This window comes from Perna viridis, chromosome 2, assembly GCF_037379345.1.
Source record: "Perna viridis isolate PV_CMFRI_1.1 ecotype Kerala chromosome 2, ASM3737934v1, whole genome shotgun sequence".
NCBI classification, from domain to species: domain Eukaryota; kingdom Metazoa; phylum Mollusca; class Bivalvia; order Mytilida; family Mytilidae; genus Perna; species Perna viridis.
In genome coordinates, this window is record NC_142446.1 from 38,477,929 (window position 1) to 38,498,985 (window position 21,057).

General features: G+C 31.0%; 2 protein-coding genes across 2 annotated transcripts; one reads left to right on the top strand and one right to left on the bottom strand.

Annotated features, from left to right (window-relative positions):
* Window positions 1-168: 168 nt before the first annotated feature.
* LOC148624952 (G patch domain-containing protein 2-like) lies at window positions 169-14,509 on the bottom strand. The gene is made up of 7 exons (XM_088568102.1): window positions 14,406-14,509; window positions 9,135-9,837; window positions 8,504-8,580; window positions 7,657-7,865; window positions 7,012-7,056; window positions 6,388-6,532; window positions 169-5,362 (listed from the first exon to the last, which is right to left on the bottom strand). Exons 2-7 carry the CDS (start codon window positions 9,818-9,820, stop codon window positions 5,172-5,174), a joined length of 1,353 nt encoding a protein of 450 aa, XP_088424228.1. The 5' UTR covers window positions 9,821-9,837; window positions 14,406-14,509; the 3' UTR covers window positions 169-5,171.
* LOC148624953 (sperm-associated microtubule inner protein 10-like) lies at window positions 14,503-20,749 on the top strand. Its single transcript, XM_088568104.1, has 3 exons — window positions 14,503-14,615; window positions 19,121-19,214; window positions 19,944-20,749. Exons 1-3 carry the CDS (start codon window positions 14,545-14,547, stop codon window positions 20,166-20,168), a joined length of 390 nt encoding a protein of 129 aa, XP_088424230.1. The 5' UTR covers window positions 14,503-14,544; the 3' UTR covers window positions 20,169-20,749.
* The last annotated feature ends 308 nt before the right edge of the window (window positions 20,750-21,057 follow it).

Consider the following 21,057-nt stretch of genomic DNA (forward strand, 5'->3'; position numbering starts at 1 on the left):
GCTGGTGTATCTATGTTATAGGCTGGTGTATTTGTTGTATTTCACTATAACTCTTCCTTTTTCTATTCCATAAAGATGAACATGCAGAATTTCAACATATCATTTTGTTCAGGAAGGACTTTTGAACTTGATACTGCTGCATCCAATAATTCATAAAAGCAAAGGATATTAAAGTTGGTATCTTTATTTATGTAAGTAACTTTTCAACAGAATTAAATCACAGACTTCCAAGTTTAAACAAAGGTGGTAATTAAAACATTAAGACTTAACAAACCATACAGGGTATTTAAGCCTACAAACAGATATATGTAACTGCTTCACAATTTAGTCTGATAATTTAAATAACCATCGTATGCCTATAATTAGGCATATTTTTGATACTAATTAAAATCTCTCCTAAAAACATGATATTGTACTTTTAAAATTTTTCTCAAATCACACCTTAAGTTTCATATAATAAAAAAAAATATTTCAAATCAGTAACAAATGTGTCTAATTATAAAAACCACTTTCTTTCTTGGTGCCTAAGATACACACTATTTATCAAACAATGTTTTATCTAACTTTTAAAATAGCAACATATTAAAAGTACAAGAATATTAAATTACATAAAATTGGATTTTACCTCAAATCTTTCTATTTATTTATGTACATTTATGTATGTCACAAGAGTTATATATGTATTATTTTTGCTGAAAGTGTACAGAATTAAATGTTCATTGGGTTTCACGGTTTTCTTAGCAAAATTACTACAAACCCCAAAAAAGTAAGTGTAATGTACCATTTAAATGATGGGCTTTCGACATGCATGTTACAAATTTCTGAGTTTTGTTTGAATCTTACAGTCTTGTTCTTAAAATACACAAAGAGGGACTGATATGAACTACTGTTTTGAATAAAACTGAACCACTGTGACTAATCTCCTATTGGATCATTTTGTAACATACATACTTGCTTAAGGTTTTGTGCATCTGATAGGTAATTCAGCCTATTTACAAAATTGAACAGACTGACAGATTGGCTTACCGGTAGTACAATATAATTCTTAATTGATTCTTAAATCTCCTCCACTTCATTCCACTTAAACTATTTCAGAATAATCAATTAAGGATATTCATGACAATGAACTAAAAATAATCCTAAATGGGCAATGCATGTAAAATGAGGTTCTTGTCTGTCATGGAACATAAAACCCTTATACAGTATTGTGTACGTTGTAAGCAAGACATAAAAAGTGAGTTCTTTTCACAGAAATACTGTCACCGTTTCATACAAATTGTGTTCCAAAATTATCTTTGGAAAACACTACCATACAGTTATTAGGACAAACATGTTTCAAATATAACGAGCTACTCCCTGTAAAACAGCAATGAAAGAACTACCAATATACTGTATAGCGGGTACTTCTTGCGGGGTGCACATTTTGGCATATTTTAGTGGTTTGTCTAAAAGCACAAAAATAAATCCTGCAGAATATTTACTCCTGGCATCAGTACTCAATGCACAACTTAGCATTCGTTGAAATTAGAAACACAAAAATTTGTTGTATACCATTTTGCATCAAAATAGTCAAATTTTACACCACCATACAGTAATACCATAGTTCTACTCAAAGGTCATTCAGCATTTTGATATAACCCTAAAGATATCTGCAGGCTTCATAGACACTTAACACATACATGTCATTGGAAAGAAATACGTTGTTGTGTATGTCATTATGTATAATTGAAACATTTCAACAGCTACATGAATCACTTTAAAAAACATTCAATTCTAATCATGTTATAATATAATTAATAATTAAAATGAGACCATAGCTCTCTATTTTCTGTGAAAATTGAAGTTTAAGGAAAGCACTTTGACAATAAAAACCCAAAACTAAATGAACTCTTCACAGGTATGAACCTGCATCACCATCATATATATATCAGCACATAAATTTCTTCAATATGTACATAAACATCAAGTATGCCTTTATGATAGCAAATGGCTTAGTTTGAGAGATAGAAATTTACATCAAATATTTTCAAATTTGTTCCTAAAAAGATTTGTACATCTGTATTATTCAATTGTGAAGAGTTTACATAATATTGGTTAAACACTTGCTGAGTTACAGATTATACAAAGAACATTAAGTGACAATAAAATTGATAAGTTCAACATGCTAAAAGTATAAGAAAAAAATCTCTCCACAATAAGAGAAGCATATCATCAATATGCATGTTAACATTGTGCAAAGTTTGAGTAATATTGGTCAACACTTTTTTGAGTTACAAAAAACACAAAGCATGATGGACAGACAGACAGACAGGGATAAGATGCAACTAGACCTGGTTGGTGACACATATAAAAAGAGGAGAGTGAAATTTCTAAAAAATGAAACATGTAGTCCTTATCAAATTAAGTTAAGAAACCTAAGACCAATGTTTAAAGTTTACAAGTACAATATAACAGCTTTGTAAAGCTGTTCAGCTTTTTCAAAGGAAAATTCATCGCACATTGTTCACTGCAACATACTGAAAATTTTCAATACTAGAAAAAGTTTTTACAAAATATAATATACTCATAAAAATAAACGATACAAATCCATATCATTCTACACTTCAATACTATGATCCTCTAATCAACCAAGCAAGAAAAAAAAGACAAATTTAACAACAAAATCAATAACTAAGTGAATAATAAAATAAGCGATCGGTTCAGCGTCACCTGTCTAAACAGAACCCTGAATAAACCAAAACTTGTCTAAAGCAGATATGTTTTGAAGTCTCTTCATATCAGATTTAATGTAATCTGAACCTGAATAACCTGAACACCTGTGTAAACTGGACAAATTCTACATTTCAATATGACTTTGGTTTAGACAGGTTTCACTGTATTAACACTGTCACTGTCAAACAGTAGGATACTGTAAGCTGGGAAATTTTTCTGCATTTTTACTTTTAGCTATTTTTGTAATCAGATTTGAAACCAAAAAATAAAATTGTCATGAAAATTTTCATTCATTACAAAATAATTTGACAAGCACTTATCAAAAAAGGATTGATTGAAAGAAAATTTATAGCAAAAAGTAAAAAAAACACATATTTCTCAGTTCACAATATGCTTAATTTTACATGAATAAGTATTTCAATAGGTGATCAAATTTATAGGACAGAAAAATATATTTACTGGTAATAGCTAAAACCACTGAAAACTTGGGTAAACACTTAGTACAGTTTATATTGCCATACCAATATAATAAAAACTAATAAGGGATCTATTAATCATTTTTCCTTACAATGAACAATGTAAAATTCACCCTAATTCCTAACAAAAGTAAAGTGGGATAAGACGTGCTTCACTCTCTAATTTTTCACGAAAATGACCTGAGAACCAAAAAATCAATATTGAATGGCCTAAACAGCAGTTCTGAAAATGACACAGAAAGTATTTGCAACCTCATTAAAAGTCTGAGCATCTCAAATGTGATTTTACAGATGCATTACATAGTGACCCATACAACTGACATTTTTCACCATCGATCTCACAATCAAAATAGAGAACAGTGACACTAGCAACTGCGTAAGTAATTCATAACTACAGTGAGTAAAATAATTCACTTCTGGGAAAAGAGGTTGTCTTCCCTAGAATAAATGACAACCATCTGATAGAATGTCTTAGGTAATTAACTGAACAAATAATAAGGAAATTTAAATTTGAATTGATTGTCTAGTTAACTACTTAAAGCACATCAGGTAAATTGTAATGTTTATCCTCACAGTAAGGCCAACTCAATCACCTGAAGTTTACTATTTCACTCACTGTAATATAAGTACCACTGCAAAAGCCCAGGACAGATAATATCAAGCAGCAAGAACAAAGAAGAAATATTGAGAAAGAGAAAGTGGATGTAACTTTTAACATACTGATAGAAATCTTACAACCAGTGTAAAGTCATATTTACTAATAATAAATGATACTGACAAACTCATTAAGGAGAAATCATACCATATACAGGTAATTTTTGCAAGGTTTCATTCCAAGTTTTTAAATGAAATAAAAGGGACATACAAAACAAAACCCGACAATTTTCAGTCTTAATAAACATCTTAATTTTTTTAAATATGACAATAAAAGACTGCAAAAATTTTATACCAGATTTGAGGGATAAAGTTGCAAAATTTAGTATAAAAAGTACATGCTTTACAGTTTTTCATACATTAAAGCATTTTCTTACTAAGTACGAAAAAACACAACTGTCAATTTTAAATTCATGTATCAATACAAAAAAAAAAAGCTATTTGTGAATTTCACAGGCATTATTCCTTTTTCTTAACATTTCTCAACTTTAACCTGGAAATGTTTACACTGTATTAACTGTATTTTTTTCATTTTGTTCATGGTTTCATTGAATTTTCTATTTGATTGCTGCAAAGGGATTAAGGACAGTGATTTCGGTTTCCTCCTCTATGCTCTATGAATTTCTATACAAAATATATCTTTAATAGAAAGTTAACACTAATTTCATTTCACTTGTTTTGGGACTTTTTACGGCTTGTTTTATGGTATAGGTTTTGCCCACCATTGAAGACCGAAGAGTGACCTGTAGAAGTTTAATTGTTTCTTGGTATTTGGTGAATGACTGTCACATTGGCAACCATACCACATCTCCTGTTTTTATATCTACTTTGGAATTCTAATTCATAGTTTGAAGAAAAATGTAAATAGAAACCATATGAACAATAAAACTGTCATAAAATTTCTCCAACTGGCTTTTTTTAAATTTACATTTTTTATTAGAAATCTGAAAGTTTTATGCCAAGTTATTGCAAAACTACTATTATGCAACTGCTTATCTACAGCTTCAAACAACAACAAAATGTTATGCAAAAAAATATCACTCAAACAGAAGTGAATTTCCCATCACTGATCTTGACGTATAAAATGGTTCAAATACCATACTGATATGCCATTGGTACAGATATTACTAGTAGTGTCATAAAATCTTGTATGTTACAAAAAAAGTTAAAAGGGAAAAATTTTCTAAAAATATTACACATTGCCCTTTAAAATGAAGTTGTTACTTTTTGATTAAAATCAGCTGTGGTATTATACCAAATATTAACAGCAGATTTTAATCAGAGTAGATATTTATGACTTTTTGGATGGATCTTAAAATGTGTTTGGCACTATGATTTCTTTGGTTTTACTTTAGAATGTCCTAATCCTGCCCTACGTAATCGTCTATATGCTAGTACTGGTGCCTTTATTCCTCCTCCTTCTGCTCCTAGTCCAGAGCCTGGTTTCCAACCCATGCTCTGTAGCATTTTGTTCCCTATATTAGATTCAGGTATAGGGCTTGCATTCTCTCCAACAAAACCTGTAAAATAGAAGAAACATAAAAAGGTTCATATCTTTTACATCACTAGCTGACATCAAATTAAAACCGAGCTTATTCCCTAAATTCTTCAACCATTGAATTTTGTAATGTAAAAGGTTGTAAATGAAAAAAGGGATAAATTCACTAATACTAGTTTCAGGCCTACTATTTAGCGGAAGATTCAACTTACTATTTGAAATTTTCTATTTACCTATTTTAAAGCTAAAATACTATCTGAATACTAATACACAGAAAATATAAGTTGTTGTGTGATAACTTTGTCACATGGAGGAAACAAAACTTAACCTTCTACACAGTTTTCAAAGAATTTTCACAAAAATAAGAGGATTATGGGTAGTTTTTTAATCCAAAAAAATATAGCACAAGCTATGCACAACAAAATCTTCTGTCAGAATTTATAATGGTATAGAAAGCTATTTTTGCATAAATATCAGAGCTTGACAAATACGCTCTATATTTTCTACATAAAAATGTGTCATGAAATAAGCTACTTAAACACAATTCGGCTAAATTTCTTAATTTTGTCTTATTTTAATCAACAATTTTAATGCAACACATGCATTAACAGTAATTAAACTGTTTTTCAGGATGGCACATATGCAACTTGTGAATTATGCAATTATTAATTTTATTTGAAACACTATAGTTTTGGGGGGGGTGATTTAGACATTTTCAGAACATACTCATTTGACTACTCATAAATAACAATTTTATATTACAATTACCTATCTTCAGCAATTTCTGCCTTTAATGTGACCTAGTTTATAAATGGAAATTACAGAAAATCTTGGTCACATGTAAAAAAAAACAGAACAACTTGGTACATTTCCCTAGACATTAACCTTCTGGGTTAGTGAAGGGGATTTCCTCATAACTTTACCTTCTGGGTTAGTGGAAGGGATTTCCTCATATCTTCACCTTCTAGGTTATTTTAGTACAGGGGATTTCTGCAGAAATTTACCTTCTAGGTTATTTTAGTAGAGGGGATTTCCTCTGAACTTTACCTTCTGGGTTAGTCAATGGAGGAGATTTCCTCAGTTTCTTAGGATCGTTACTTCCATTACTGGAGAAGGGAGGAGAGTAAAGACCCTGCATAGAGTTCCACATCTGTTTGTCCTCTACATAGTTAGATACTGTATAACTTCTTGTCTAATAGGAATCAATAAAAAGATGAGAAAAAAAATCAGTTTTCAATAACACAAAAAGTTTATAAGTTATGGCGTTACAGTGCTATTGTAATGTCATTACAAATTTTGTAAAATTGATGCCAGAGTCAGGACACTTTTATGACTTGTTGTACTGGTATTAATTGAAAACTCAAGCAATTTCACATATCTGACAGAAATTTCGAATTTTTGGGTATCTAAAGTGAACCCTTCCCACGATGCTATAACATATATTAAGAGAATATCACTTTTTTATAGTCTACATTTTTATGCCCAGAAATGTAATTTGAGATATTTTAAGCATTGGACTTTATATAAAGGAGGCCTGCTGTCTGGTCTTTTCAGCCCTTCCTGAATTGGCCACTGATCAAAGACCTGAAGATCAGTTTTTTCAATTAGAAACTCGAAGAGAAATGTTATCTGATGAAACTATTTTACTTTGCATTTATCCATTTGACAAACCTTTTCTTTGAGTCTTCTTCTGCCAAACCTTACTTCTCTGCCAGACTAAAAATATAATAAATATATCAAATTTCTTTTTCTCAAAATATTTATATTGAAATTTTGGTAAAAGAGTTAATTTAAATATAATTAAGTTTGCATAACATAATTGCAATATCAACTGTTATCTCAGAGAAATGTTTTTCCAAATGCATATGGGCACTGTTATATAAAATATGAAAGTGACTGTGGGGGCATGTGCATGATACAGATATGAAAATCTTATGAAGTGATGCTAATGCAACTGTAGACCTAATAACATTGACCTAGCACATGCTGTTCACATTAAACTGATTTAATTAAAACTTAACATTCAAATCTTTATGTGGACGTTGATGCCAATAGCAGAAAAGCAATACCTTAGTCTCACCTTATGTAACTTTGGTTGCAGACAAGACCAGACAAATTAGTATTTACTTTTATCCTTTACACATGGTATTGATACACTTAGTAACATGTACATGCACATGGTATTGATACACTTAGTAACATGTATTACACATGGTATTGATAAACTTAGTAACATGTATTTATTTTTATCCTTGACACATGGTATTGATACACTTAATAACATGAGCATAGGTCATTAATGTTCTAATAATATACCTTTGCCATTAACTTGGTTACTCTGGCTTTAAATGCCAATTGTGATGACTTTGACATATGTTCAAAAGTTCCTGTAAGAATTTGTTGAAACTCCTTTTCTTGCTCGGACTCCATTTCATTCTTGGCAGAATCATCCCACCACGGTATAATCCCTGGGATACCACATGCTGGTCCTGACTCATGGAAAAAATCACTCTGCTCATCATCAGCTGTGAAAGGGAGACAAAGGTATTTTTTAATACATTTTTAACAACGACAACCAAAAAGTATGTAAAAAAAATCCAAAATTCTCTTGGGCACAAAAACAAAACAAAAAACAGTAAACAGATTCATTTATTGGCTGAAGGAAACAAAATTGACAATAAAATCAGTATTCCACATCAACACATTTTACTGAATAACTGTGGAAGGTTTCATTTTAATCTATAAATAACATACATGTATTTGTATGGATATTACATGTAGGCAAAACAAACTTTGCAGCAAGCAGACAATTTCAAGACTAGTTTTGACATAATCTTTTAAATTCACTACACTTTCACTTCTCTAAACCAAGCAGTGTTAGAAACTGATTTTTTTGTCAACATAGACCTACCATAATTTTACATAGAATGCACTGTACATTTTAAAGCAACTTGAGCCAGTTTCATCATAGACCCGCTTGATTTTACATAGTCCATAGGTCTACTGCTAATGTCTTTCACTGACCAAATTTCAACAAGTATGATGCATAGAGCTAGGGGTAACTAAACCAAACTTGTATAAGATTTACCATTTCCATAATCAATTTAAAATTTAAACCAAAGATAATTCAAGGCCACATAAAAGACTAAAACCTACACCTCACCTTCTCTTCCTTCATCATAAGTAGTAACACCACTCTCACTATCACTGCTACTAAAACTTGTCCATGAACTGCTCTCCCTGACAAATACACAAAACATAATTTATAAATGAAGCACACTCATGGCAAGAGGGCAGGCATAGTCAATATTTTAAAGCTGTTCCTGCATTACACCTCAGCAATACTGCTAAATCTTTTTCTGTAAGTTAGCACAAATATCAATATTGTAAATTTGCGAAGGATAATTGTACATATCAATTCAATGAATATCTACAATTCATGATTTTTAAAAAAAAATTCTATGTAAAATAAAATGAGACTTTTGGTTCCTCAATGTCCTTTAATCAAAATGTACATCCCCTCTTGACTTTCAAGACCAAATTATTTTTTTTAACTACATGTACATTTTTTTTGTAAATAAATCAAACAATTTTAAAAGATAACAAATAGTTACACACAGTATTTAACTGTATTTACATGAATTGATATAGATTTTTTTGTGTACATTTACTTACATAGTTAAAGTTAAGTTAAAGCCCAAGAATTATTAACATGACTTATTGCCATAAATATTTCATGCTAGCATTGTACATATGTTTTAAGACCAACACTTATTAAACATGTTTTAACATACTGAGATTCATTTCCAGTGTCCATATTGTCATCCTTCCCATAGATATCCTTCAAATTTTCACACTTGGATTTTGAACTTCTTTTCCTCTTGCCAGGAAACACAGTAGAAGAACTGCTTTCCTGAGATGACTCTTGTTTTGGGGATTCTTTCTGTATTTCAACCTCCATCTTGCCTTTATTTTTTGGTTTGAATGGAACTTTGGTACTCTTTGGTGCAGGCATTGCTTCAATGTCCAGTATCATTGACCGGTACTTTTTCCTTCTTCTTTGTGGTTTGCCAGTAGATATATTATCTGTAAATGAATCTGACTCCACAGATGGCAGATATTCACTTCTTGCTGGCATAGATAATCTTGTGTAGTAACGTGTCTTGCTCAATATGTCATCTGAGTCACTTTGTTGGATTTGGTTTTCAATATAACCTCTCAGAGCACCCTCTAAACTACTCTCAGAAGCTTCACTTGTATTGTCTAGCTCAACACAAGCTATCCTTTTCTTTTTCCCTTTCCTTTTCTTTTGTTTTTTTGATGATGAAGCCATTGACATATAATTCTTGGATGATTTTGGTGATCTTGTTGATTCGTCTAATGCCATGGTAAGGTCACTAACAAGGTCATCCATCTTCAAACCATTTGTTCTCGACAAAACTTGTAGATTCTGAAACTGTCTGACAATGTGTGCATCCATTAGGGTTTTGTTTCTGCCTGCAAGCATAAAAGGCAATATTTTTTTACTCAGCTAAAAAGGAGACACAGATAAAATTGTACTAAAACTAAGAAACAAAACAACAAGAAAATTGTGCCTTTAATAATCAATGATTAAAAGGAGAATTTTTAATGTATTCAGTTTGAAAAATAATAATATTGCTATTTTGTCTATACACTTCTCCTGGTTAAAAACAAATTGGAGAAGTGAAGACAAACATGGAGAAGAATTTTGTTCATTTCTCGCTCTAGACTATGCCCTGCTTTAATGGAAATTAATTCAAATTGTCAGAATAAGAATATCTCAACTTGTAGACTCGGGTGTAATTTTTTTCTTCATAAAATTTTTAAAAACACTCACAACCACAAAATGTTATGAAAAATACATGCACTTAAATTCAACCATTTGCTATGGGTAACCTCAAAAACTTTATTTACAATTTAAATTGTCTTCCACCTCCTGCATTTTACCAAATAATTGTGAGGTTTCATTGATATCTAATAAATAACATAGAAGATTATGGAAAACAAAATGTGTAATAATACACTGCATTGTTTTTATTATAAATAATGTAGTATTAATATGGGGTAGGCATTGCTTGAATAAGCATGCACCGTGAGCTTTACCATACATGTACTGTCTGTGCGAGACTCATAAAAAAGGACATTACAAAGGAGTCAACCCGGATGAAAATATTTGCTTTGCAAGTGCAATATTTGTATTTATATGTTAGCAGCAAGCAAAATCAATGTTTTGATTTGAAAATCTGTCTTGTTAATTAATGGGGGATTTTTTTTTTCAATAAATGATAGAATAACCTGAACAATTTTTTTCCCCAAAATATCAACCCCATGAGCACACCACGTCCCCCTTTCTCCTCTCTCTCAAGATGGTCAATAACTTTATAGCACTTCGCAATACTTCATATTTTTTATCCCTAAAGGGCATCTCTAGCAACATTCATTTCAATTTTGGCCTGTCAGATCAATCTGTACAGATACCGGAAATATTACAGTTCTCCGCGGATGGTGGGAATATTTTACACATATCATGTGACATAAACAAAATTCAGACGACAGCTGCAATTCCAAACAAGAAAATGGTTGCCTTTCTTATCTTAGAAAAGTTATGCTTCTATTTTGATAATATAATCGGAGTTATATTTTCTTCCTAGGCAGGTTAGGTTCTTGACAACAGCAACAGTGGAACAGCGGAGATACACATACGAACGTAATGTAAAATACCAAGTTAATCATCATTTGCCAAATCACTTTTACATGTACATGATTAAAAATTGCTTTTTTTTGGTAATTAAGAAAGAAAAATTGCCAAACACAAACCACATTAGAAATTAGTATATCGGTGTAAAAACTGTTAATTATATGATTTGTAAAAAAACTTTCTGTTTTGAACTTTGCAGACTACATGCACATGTATTATTAAACTCTGAATGAGATAAAGCCTTTAATTATACAAGTACGTAGATGTAACAGGAGAGCATGATTTGTGTCACAAAATTACACCTCCGCCACCAAGGATTGAACCGTAAAACCGTAGACCCTTCAGTGACAGCGACAAACCGATTCATTGAATGAATTAATCCTTTAGCAAAGTCAATTAAATCTCACTATCTACTACATACTGCCACAGATATAGAACAGTTACCATAGATTACCCATTGAGACAGCCCATGGACAAAATTTAAGTAGGGAAAATCGTTTTGGTAATCTGTATAACTTACAAATAGGGGACAGTACCATTTATAAAATTTAAAATGTCCTTCACTTGCAACAATAAGATAAAGAAGGTGGTATATGAACAAGGAGCTTGTGAAATGTAAAGCAGTAAAATATTTTGAGTTTTAGAGAAATAATGTCACTGAAAAAATAAAAAAGTGGCTAATTTGCATAAATTTATTAAAATTATAAACAAAAGAGCAAGTCCTCCAATATTGTAATAGTTGTAACATGTTTATGAATGGCAGCGGCTGCTCGTCCACGCATTCGAGGACGAGGAGCCTCTAGAGGCTAATCGTCCAAACATCCGGTATACGTCAATAATATATGGAAACATGACAGAAACGCTTCATTTACAGAAGTGATGTTGAAATTGCGAGAAATTCATTTCTTTATTGTAAAAATATACAATATATACAAAATGACACAAATACATTAAAAGTTATAAAATCTGATGTAACAAATATCGATTAAAAATCATTAAGAATTAAAGTAGAATTAAATAAAAAATTGTAAATCTGAAATAAAAGGTAAATATAGAGGAGTATTCTAAAAATTATATTGTTTTTTAACTGAACTAATAATAAAATACATGAAAGACTATTTAGAACAAAATTTGCACAGCCAGAAATATTGTTTTGGCACATTTTTAATCCCGTACATTTTCAATGCTACCAATAAAGGCAGCAATAACATGCCATCGAGTCTTGGTCGGACAGTTTCTCTTTACCCCTGAAACATGTCCATTCAGGATGCTCTTTTATAGTAGAAATCAAATCTGCCCATGCTTCAGAAGTGAAGTATTTTTTGACACGCTGGATGTTAACATTTTCGTCCAATATTTTATTACTAATTTTTGTAAATGATGATGCTTTAGCTTTGGCACCAGTCTTCATGATGTCGGTTACTTTTTATGTCGTCAGAATCCATGAAAGAATAGCTGTAAGAAGAAGAAATAACATGGGTAATTAAGTTTCATTTATAATGGACAGGCCTACATGTGCAATAATATACAATTACGCTAATTGATGTCCCATTGACAAGAATAATAATGAATAGAAAAAATGTACACAATCATACCCTTTTCTTTGGTCGAAATGATCGCTTTTTTTCCCGACAACCGTAACATCAGCTCCCTTTGGTCTTCCCTTTTTCACTATCTTTGGTGGTAATTTTAGTTGTACGTCTGCAATATAAGACAATGGATAAAGTAATGACATATAACTGTATATATTTCAAATTGATTAATAATTTATTTTTTTACCTTAACAAATATATTAACTTATGATTCTCAGTAACTAGCACAGGCCTAGTTACGTGTGCTGGATCTCGCATGACTTCTGCCATCACTTCATCACTGATCTAGTTGACTTGCTGTTATTCACCGTCCGCTACAACATCACTGGAGGCCGTGTCTGAAATGTCTTTATTCTATATTGGAATGGTTATATCTAAATAAAATATAAAATAAGAATTACTGTATTGAAAATTCATTTATGTAATGAAGTAAAATATTATAAGTGTTGTATAAATACAGGTACATACCAGTTTCATTTCCATTTTCAGGGAAAGAAGATCCTGGTATTACTTATATCAATGCATTGTCATTAGATTCCTAGGCTGGTATATCCAGTGCAGTTCTTGAGGTTGAGTTGATATTTTGGATATCTAAAGGACAATTATTATAATTAAAAATGTTCTATTGTCGTTTTATATCATAGTGAGACAGTTTATTCTGTTATTATATATATATATATTATCATTTGTGTAAATATTTTTTGCATACTTACGATATATGCTTATTATGATGCTACACTTTATCAGATAAGCAACAAAAAAAAATTGATAATAAAAATTTAAAATTATTTTTAATTTCATTTTTATACAAACATTCAACAGTTGATTTGCAAAGAATGATTGAACAAGTACCTTGTGTTTAGTCTTTTTCCACTGGACTGCGAAGAAAAATTCTGGCCTCCATGAATACATGAATAGGTAATTCTTACATATTTTAAGTGTTTCTCAATATTTCTCTCTGCTGTACGTTGATAGCACTTTCAATAGTTTGAGAGTTTCTTTTATACAGTTGTATAAAGTTCTTCAATTCATAGTCTTTGACAAAGTCATCCAAATTATCAAAAGAATCAAACGTCTGACCAACATAAAATCCGTCCATTACGTGTAAGCACAACACAAACAATATGTTAAATGTAAAAAATTTATTTCATTAGAAGACTGTTCAGTAAACATGGTTCACCAAGTAAAAAATCAATATTTCCATAACGGTCACGATTCCGTATATTATTGACGCATACCAGATGTGTGGACGATTAGCCTCTAGTATAGAGGCTCCTTGAACTCGAATGTGTGGACAAGTAGCCATTGCCTTGTATTTAAGTTTTATATAGTCTGTATTGTATATATATTATGTGGTTTATAAAAATATGTTATTTGTCTTTGCACTAAATATATATTTTATGAGAATAAAGCTTGTTGTTGTTTGTTGATGTTGTAGAAACACTGACCAGGATGGTAAAAACTTGGAAAACTGGTTAAAAACCGGTTTTAACCACCGATAGAGCCTTGTCTACATGAACATTGAAGTACAGTTTTATTGCAAATAATAAAAATATTGATATAGAACTGAATTCATCCTATGCTTACCCAAAATGTCAGATGAAGTTCACCTAAAAAATCTGTTAAAACTCAAAATAATCAAGTGGGGCAAATCTATCTATCATCGATAACAAAATTTGATGACAAGATACAACGATACAACATAAAAAATAAAATTAAAGATTTGTCATTATTAGTGTGACTAAATTACCTACATTAAGCATTTCAAATGAAGGTGAAAATGATGAAAAGTTGGTTTTAACCGCCACCAAGATGCAAATTAGAATTGATCCTCCATGTTTGTTTTCATCTCGTCCTATCACGGCACTTTGCGCGAGATCTTAAACTACAGAGATGGAAGGAGCAGGCAAAGCTAAAGTCAGTCAAAAGTTTGCTGAAAACCTATTTAAATACAGTCGTGCAAGGTATAGAACCACGAATGTTTATATTAACGTTCATTCTATGTGTAGAGAGTTTAAAGAATTGGTTTTAACCAAGGGGAACTTCAAAATAATCAAGGAAAACCTCTGTTGCTAAGGGAAACATTTTCAATGTGCAGTGTGCATTTTATATCTTTAACTCATGATTTACCCATTTTGGACGACTTGTAACACTCCAAAAAATACGTGGGAGAACTTTTTGCCCATATAACAATATTTACCATTATTTGTTTTACTGTAATCTCATTATAAATGATATGATTTCCTTCAATGATTGAGAAAAACATTGCATGTGCCAGAAAGAAAGATGTTTATTATTCCAATTAAAGGGCCTTTTGACAGAGCATAAAATGACATACAAATGATTGACATCATTATTGATTTTTTGTACAAGTTACACATAATTAAACACAGGCGCTTGTGAATTAGGATAATTGGAATGTCTTTGTGCAATGGCAATCCCATTATAAAATCACTATTGCTGAGGATCCTCCAGTTATCTCTCTACATAAGCCCCTGTGCCCCTAAACTGGCCAAATTTACAGTTGGTCTGTACAGGAACAGTTACATTGCAGTTGGTCACACATCACACAGTTTATAGCAGTTTTATCTATGTCAATTATGTACTGGCCAAGTGAATAACGAAATGCTCTTGAAGAAGCATAAGTTAATACCCCTGTTTAGTGTAGGAGCTGCTTGGCATGACTTTTCACATGTTCAATTGTGACACCATGATGTTCTAGAAGTGAAGAATTTGTCTACTGGAAACACCCTATCTACCATCTTGAGAATATTTTGGGGCTTATAGAATGAGATCCTAAATTTTCATTTTACCATTTAATACATGTAGCTTCCTTTGTGAGCATATAACTTTTAAGTCTGCAGTTTTAGGAAGCCCAATGTCAGAAATACATACAGGTAGTGTTTGTATGTGCTAAGTTTTGAATTATTTAAGGAAAATTGTTGAATTTTATCACTCTTGACAGACCTGGAATTTTCTCCAAATACAGACTGTGTTTCCTTTAACTTTTGTTGAACTTTGTGCTCTAATATTTTTTATGTTCTTGGCAATTTGCTAAAAACAAAAATATTTGGGTTATATTCAAAGTATATTTCTCTTAAAATCACAAAAATGATGAAAAAAAGTACAATTTACACATTTCTGTTTGTACAGGGCTTTCAGGTAAAAGGGGATGGACTATTACAGTATTACTGCATACACACATGCTTAGTCCAGATCTCAATGGTTATGGAAATTAGATATGTTTAAGAGATTCAAGTGAAATTATTGTTTGAAGATGAAGATCTATAAACATCTTTGGATAGGAAAAAAAGCATTAAGAAACATAAATACAAAATGTATCAGAATTGCAGTTAAGATTTTAGTCTGTTTTCATTGGGATCTGATAAAATAATCAAATTATGTACTTACTTTATGGCTAGCAGTTTGCACCTTAAGCACTAGCCTGAACTTCAGCTTTAGAAGAAGTTGACTCAGGATGGGACTAGTGCACAATTTGTGACTTTTTGTTAAGCTTTAATAAAAAAAAATGTAATATTTGACCATATTACGATTTGGGCTAGAAGGCTGGGCTAGTGTCCTGAAAAATGGGTTATTCATATTCATTGAATTCTAGTCAACAGTATAGTACTCATACATACATTTGTAATAAAAGTTTTTATTTTGCTGATAATAATTTAAATTGTATCAGAAATCACTACAGATATGATTCACCACAACACACTTAATCAGTTAGTTCTGCTGATTCATGTATCATTGTAAATTTTAAAAAAATGATGTAAGTGTTTAAGTAATTTAAAGGTTCTCATCTACATGTGTATCACCTAAAATTGAAGGTGTCGTAGGAACACTATAAAATATTTTCAGAGTTTAAGTACTTGTCCTACCTCTTCTGGGCAGGTCTACCAGTAGCAAAAAAAAATGGATATCTCTATTGCAAAAACATGGGACTGGTTACTTTTTTCAGAGAATTTTCAACCCTATTTCAAGGGGAAAATATATTGTCATTCTTTCATTCTATTTTTTTAATGATATCAAGAAAGAAGTAGATTGGGATGAGAACCTAATAAAAACCTTTTTATTGGCCTTAAAATTGTATCAATAAAGTGTTCATGTTCTGTAACTGATATGCATGTACATGTACTCATTTTCATTCCAGTTCTGTAAAGTAAGAAATTGCACCAATCATTTCAATGTTAGGAAGGGTTGATTATTATCTAGACAAATTTTTTTTTAACTTTCAGCTAGAATTAGACTTTGTTTTGTGCTATAAATCATTGTTTTGTCTGTCTTGATCATCATTTTCATTTACCATCACAACAGTTTTTGAAACAGTTAAAAGGTAAAGGAAATAGCTTTGCTAAGTTAATATACTGTATTTTTATCATGTTTATTGTAGATAGAGAATTGATCACTAAACCACATGTATTAGCATCAATATGAATGCTTTTTCATACTGTATATCTATTAGCATGACTATTATATAATATCTCAGGTCTTATGCACGTACTTGGAAGGTAATTTTGGAAAGTTGGTCGTCATTTCCATGCCAGTTTAACTGAAATAACGTGATTGGTATTTCATTATTTAGCAGATTATTTTGACTTCTCTTATCTTTAAGTTTGATTTTAAGTTTTGAAATGAAAAAAAAAAGAAAATGAAAGTTAAGTTAAATTAGATTCTGTCCCATTAAAAAGTGTTTGCTTGTGTAAATTGAGTTTTACTGTTCCTAATAAGTTTGATTTGTAAAAAGAAGTATTGAAAACAAGGTGTTATTTCAGTTTGAAAAAATTTTCGATTTAAGAAAATAAGAAAGAAAAATATTTATGAAACAACCCCTAATAAGGGAGGTTAGTTATGCCATCTTGACTAAGGGGGTTAGTAAGTTTTCTTTACCTTTTGTTATCCAACTAACCTTACCCCATAGCCATGCCAGCATGACTAACCCCCTTAGTAAGGGTTAGTTTTACTAATTATTTTTTTTGGTCACTTTCTAAAATCCAAAATATTCCAAATTAGAATAATACCATTGTTTTAAAAATACATATATGTAAACCCAATGTTATACAATTATATTGCAATCACGTTGTCTGTTTCCACCCATTTTCACTTTTCTCAGCTACTATTGGAGGTAATGCTTAGATATTACGTACATATATTGCTTTTATCATACCCCCATTTCCAGGTTCCTTGTTTTATTTACTTCCAGTTTACTGTACATCTTGTTTTGACAGAAGTGGTTGAGTGGGGTTATTGATAGCATGACTTGGGGTGCAACATCTTGTTAATTTGGTGCATGTATGCATGTACATGAAACAATTTATGCATGCAGTATCTGATAATTGAATATCATTGGTTTTTTTATAAGAACTGCACCTTATTTAATAAACTTAATTTTTAACATGACATTTTTTATACGACAGCAAAAAGTTTGCAGTGGTATAATAGAATGGTGTTGTCGATGTTGCCGCCTACACTACATCTGTATGCACTTGGTTTTCATGCAATGACTTGAATATTAGTTGGTTTATCTTTATAACATTTTACCACCAGGTTAAAAACAACAATAGAAAGATTGATATATTTTTTGAGGTTATGGCCCCAAGTATTATGGAATTATGGGCCAAAAAATGGCAGAACATTTTTTTCTTCAAAGAATTGAATTTTTTACTCCAGTAAAAGCATATAGATCATTAAATGTCTAGGATATTAGTTCCAAAATATCATTTACCAATATGGGAGTGGTTTTGGTGGTTTAGATTTAAATGGTTTAGGAATGTGGGGCCAGAAACAAAATTTCCTTGTCTTGACAATAACTTGACTGTGAGTAAATAGATATTACATGGTTTCATACCACAAAAGGAAGCCTGGGATTGATTCTAGGGGTTCTGACCTGAGTCTTAAGAATTAAGGGCCACAAAGGGACAGAAACAAGCATTTTTCTGGTTTCTGGTTGATAACTTGATCGAAAGGGAATGGATCTCTAAGGAATTGCACCACAAAGTGCCATACTTTAAGTAAGGTTAGGAATGATTTTGGAGATTGTGACTGGAACTCTTTAGGAATGTGGATTTTGATACTGGTCAAATTTTTGTCAAATTTCTAATCTCAATCAAATTTAAAGCTGTATCATGTTTAAATAGTGTGTCCATACTTAAATTTTGAATTTCCTCAACTGTTCAAGGTTTGATCCATGTGGTCGTAACAAGCTATGTCCTGTGAAGTATTTAATTTTTACTTTTTGTTATTTTGAATTTACATATTGTCTAAGAGTTTTTTTAATATTCTTAAGAATTGATGTTAAGTACTTGATAAATGTTTTTCTTTTGTATCTACAATCGGTTGCATGCTGTTTAATAAAAGAGATAGAATATTTTTCTTTAATTTAATTTATCGTTTCACCATGATTGTAACTTAAAATTCTATACGATGAAATGAATTTTGAATGAAGCCTCATTTTATATTCCAGGGTACCAGACTACTCCAGGAACCATCCAGTCATTCCACCAATGTATGTACCTGAATGGAAAACGGATATGAAAAACAGATCATTAATTACAAAGGTATAGGTATAAACAATAGAGCATTTGTCGATGCACATGTTTTCAAAAGAAATTGAGAAAACTGTTAGATTTTCTGGTTGTGTTTCTCATATTTTGAGTCATATCTTAAAAAATGTAATAATTGAAGAGAAACTGAAGTCATGTGGAAATAACTTAAGAAGAACAAGGGTTCTATGTCGCATGTTGAAGAAGATGTAAGAACAGAGTTATTTCCCTTTTTCCTCCTAAATTTGAATCTTAACTCAAAAATGGTAAAAGGAAGAGAAAAACTGAAGGAAGAAAAATTTTGCAGATTCATGAGGGCTATAATCAAAGTCAAAAGACAAATCATTCTAGGAGTTATTGTCCTTTAAAGACTCCTTTTTTCACACTTCCAAACTCTAGAAATTCAAACAAATTTGAAAATTGTTATTTCATTTTATTTTAGATCACACTTTTCTACACACTTTAGATTTTCAGTTTTAGATATTACATCCATATTTGAACTTGGACATCTAGTTATGGATTACTGGTAGTACAATTAGTTCAAAATTGGTACATTTAACTTTTTTATTTAGGATTTACATCCTTAAATGTAGAAGGATTGATATCCTCATAGAATCAAATTGATGCTAAATTTTTTCTGGAATTCAAACTTTTCTCATTAATTTTAATGACCATGATACTGATATATTATTTTTCAGTTTAAGCATTGAAATTTAAGTACCAGTACCTGGATTTTTTTTTCAGAATGCAGAGCTTGGAGGAGTACCACATTATGAACATGATGAGAATTTATTCTTGGAGAAAAGAGAGCAAATGTTTTATAATGTAGAGGATAGAAATAGGGTTGAGTCCAAGTATCCTGCTCGGGATCGAAGCAAACTTCTTCGACCAGACTTCCACCATGAAACCTCTAAATATCAAAGCGAACTAATGTTTAGAAGGGATGAAGACTATGTGATGAAAGCATAATGATTTTTGGTTGCTGGGGTTCAGATTTGGTTAAAAGGTCAGCAGTCAACAAAATTGAAACTACAAAAATACCTGTAGGTATGAACAGTAAATACTGTGTAAAAATTTTGAAAGGTTGCTGCATCCTTGACATTTGACCATAACCAGTTTGAACACAATGTTATATATGTATGTTGTTGACACTTTTAGAAATCAGTATTATGACACTGTTTCCTGTGATATCATGTGACTTAGTTTCATCACATGACTTGCCAGTTTATCAAAGCTCAACCTTTCTTTTACACCTGTGTTTTATTGTATTTTACATTTTTTTGGCATTCTTGATACAAATTTCTATTCTCACTAGGGCTTTCAATGATTTTTTGGGATTTTCTCTTTTTTAAAGTCACTTGATCTTTTTTTCTCTTTTCACATGTAAGTGCTGAGCACAATGTGGTATTGTATTGTGATATGTAACATTTTTTTTATTGACATTCTACTTTTTTTATATTGATGTATTTGTGTTAACGTCTCATTCATACATTTGTTTGATTTTTTTTTTGTGCATATCTATTTCTATTATTAAATACATATTTCGATTATGACTCGTAAAATCTTAGTTTGGCATGACTTCGTAATTTATATAGATAAAAACCCTATTTTAGCCCATTTTCAAAACTTTCAAGCTCAAAGTGCAAAAAAAATAAAGTATTTTTAGGGTCCCAGTGATATTCAGTTTGATATTGTGATGTATAAAACTAACATATCTTCTCTTAAAACCAATTCAATTAGTATATGCCAAATAACCCAATTCTTTGAATTCTCCCTTGTATGATCTAAGCAGTTATTTTTAGTTTGTAAAATATATAATATGTCCATTGTGAGCAGATATGAAAGAATCTGATACACA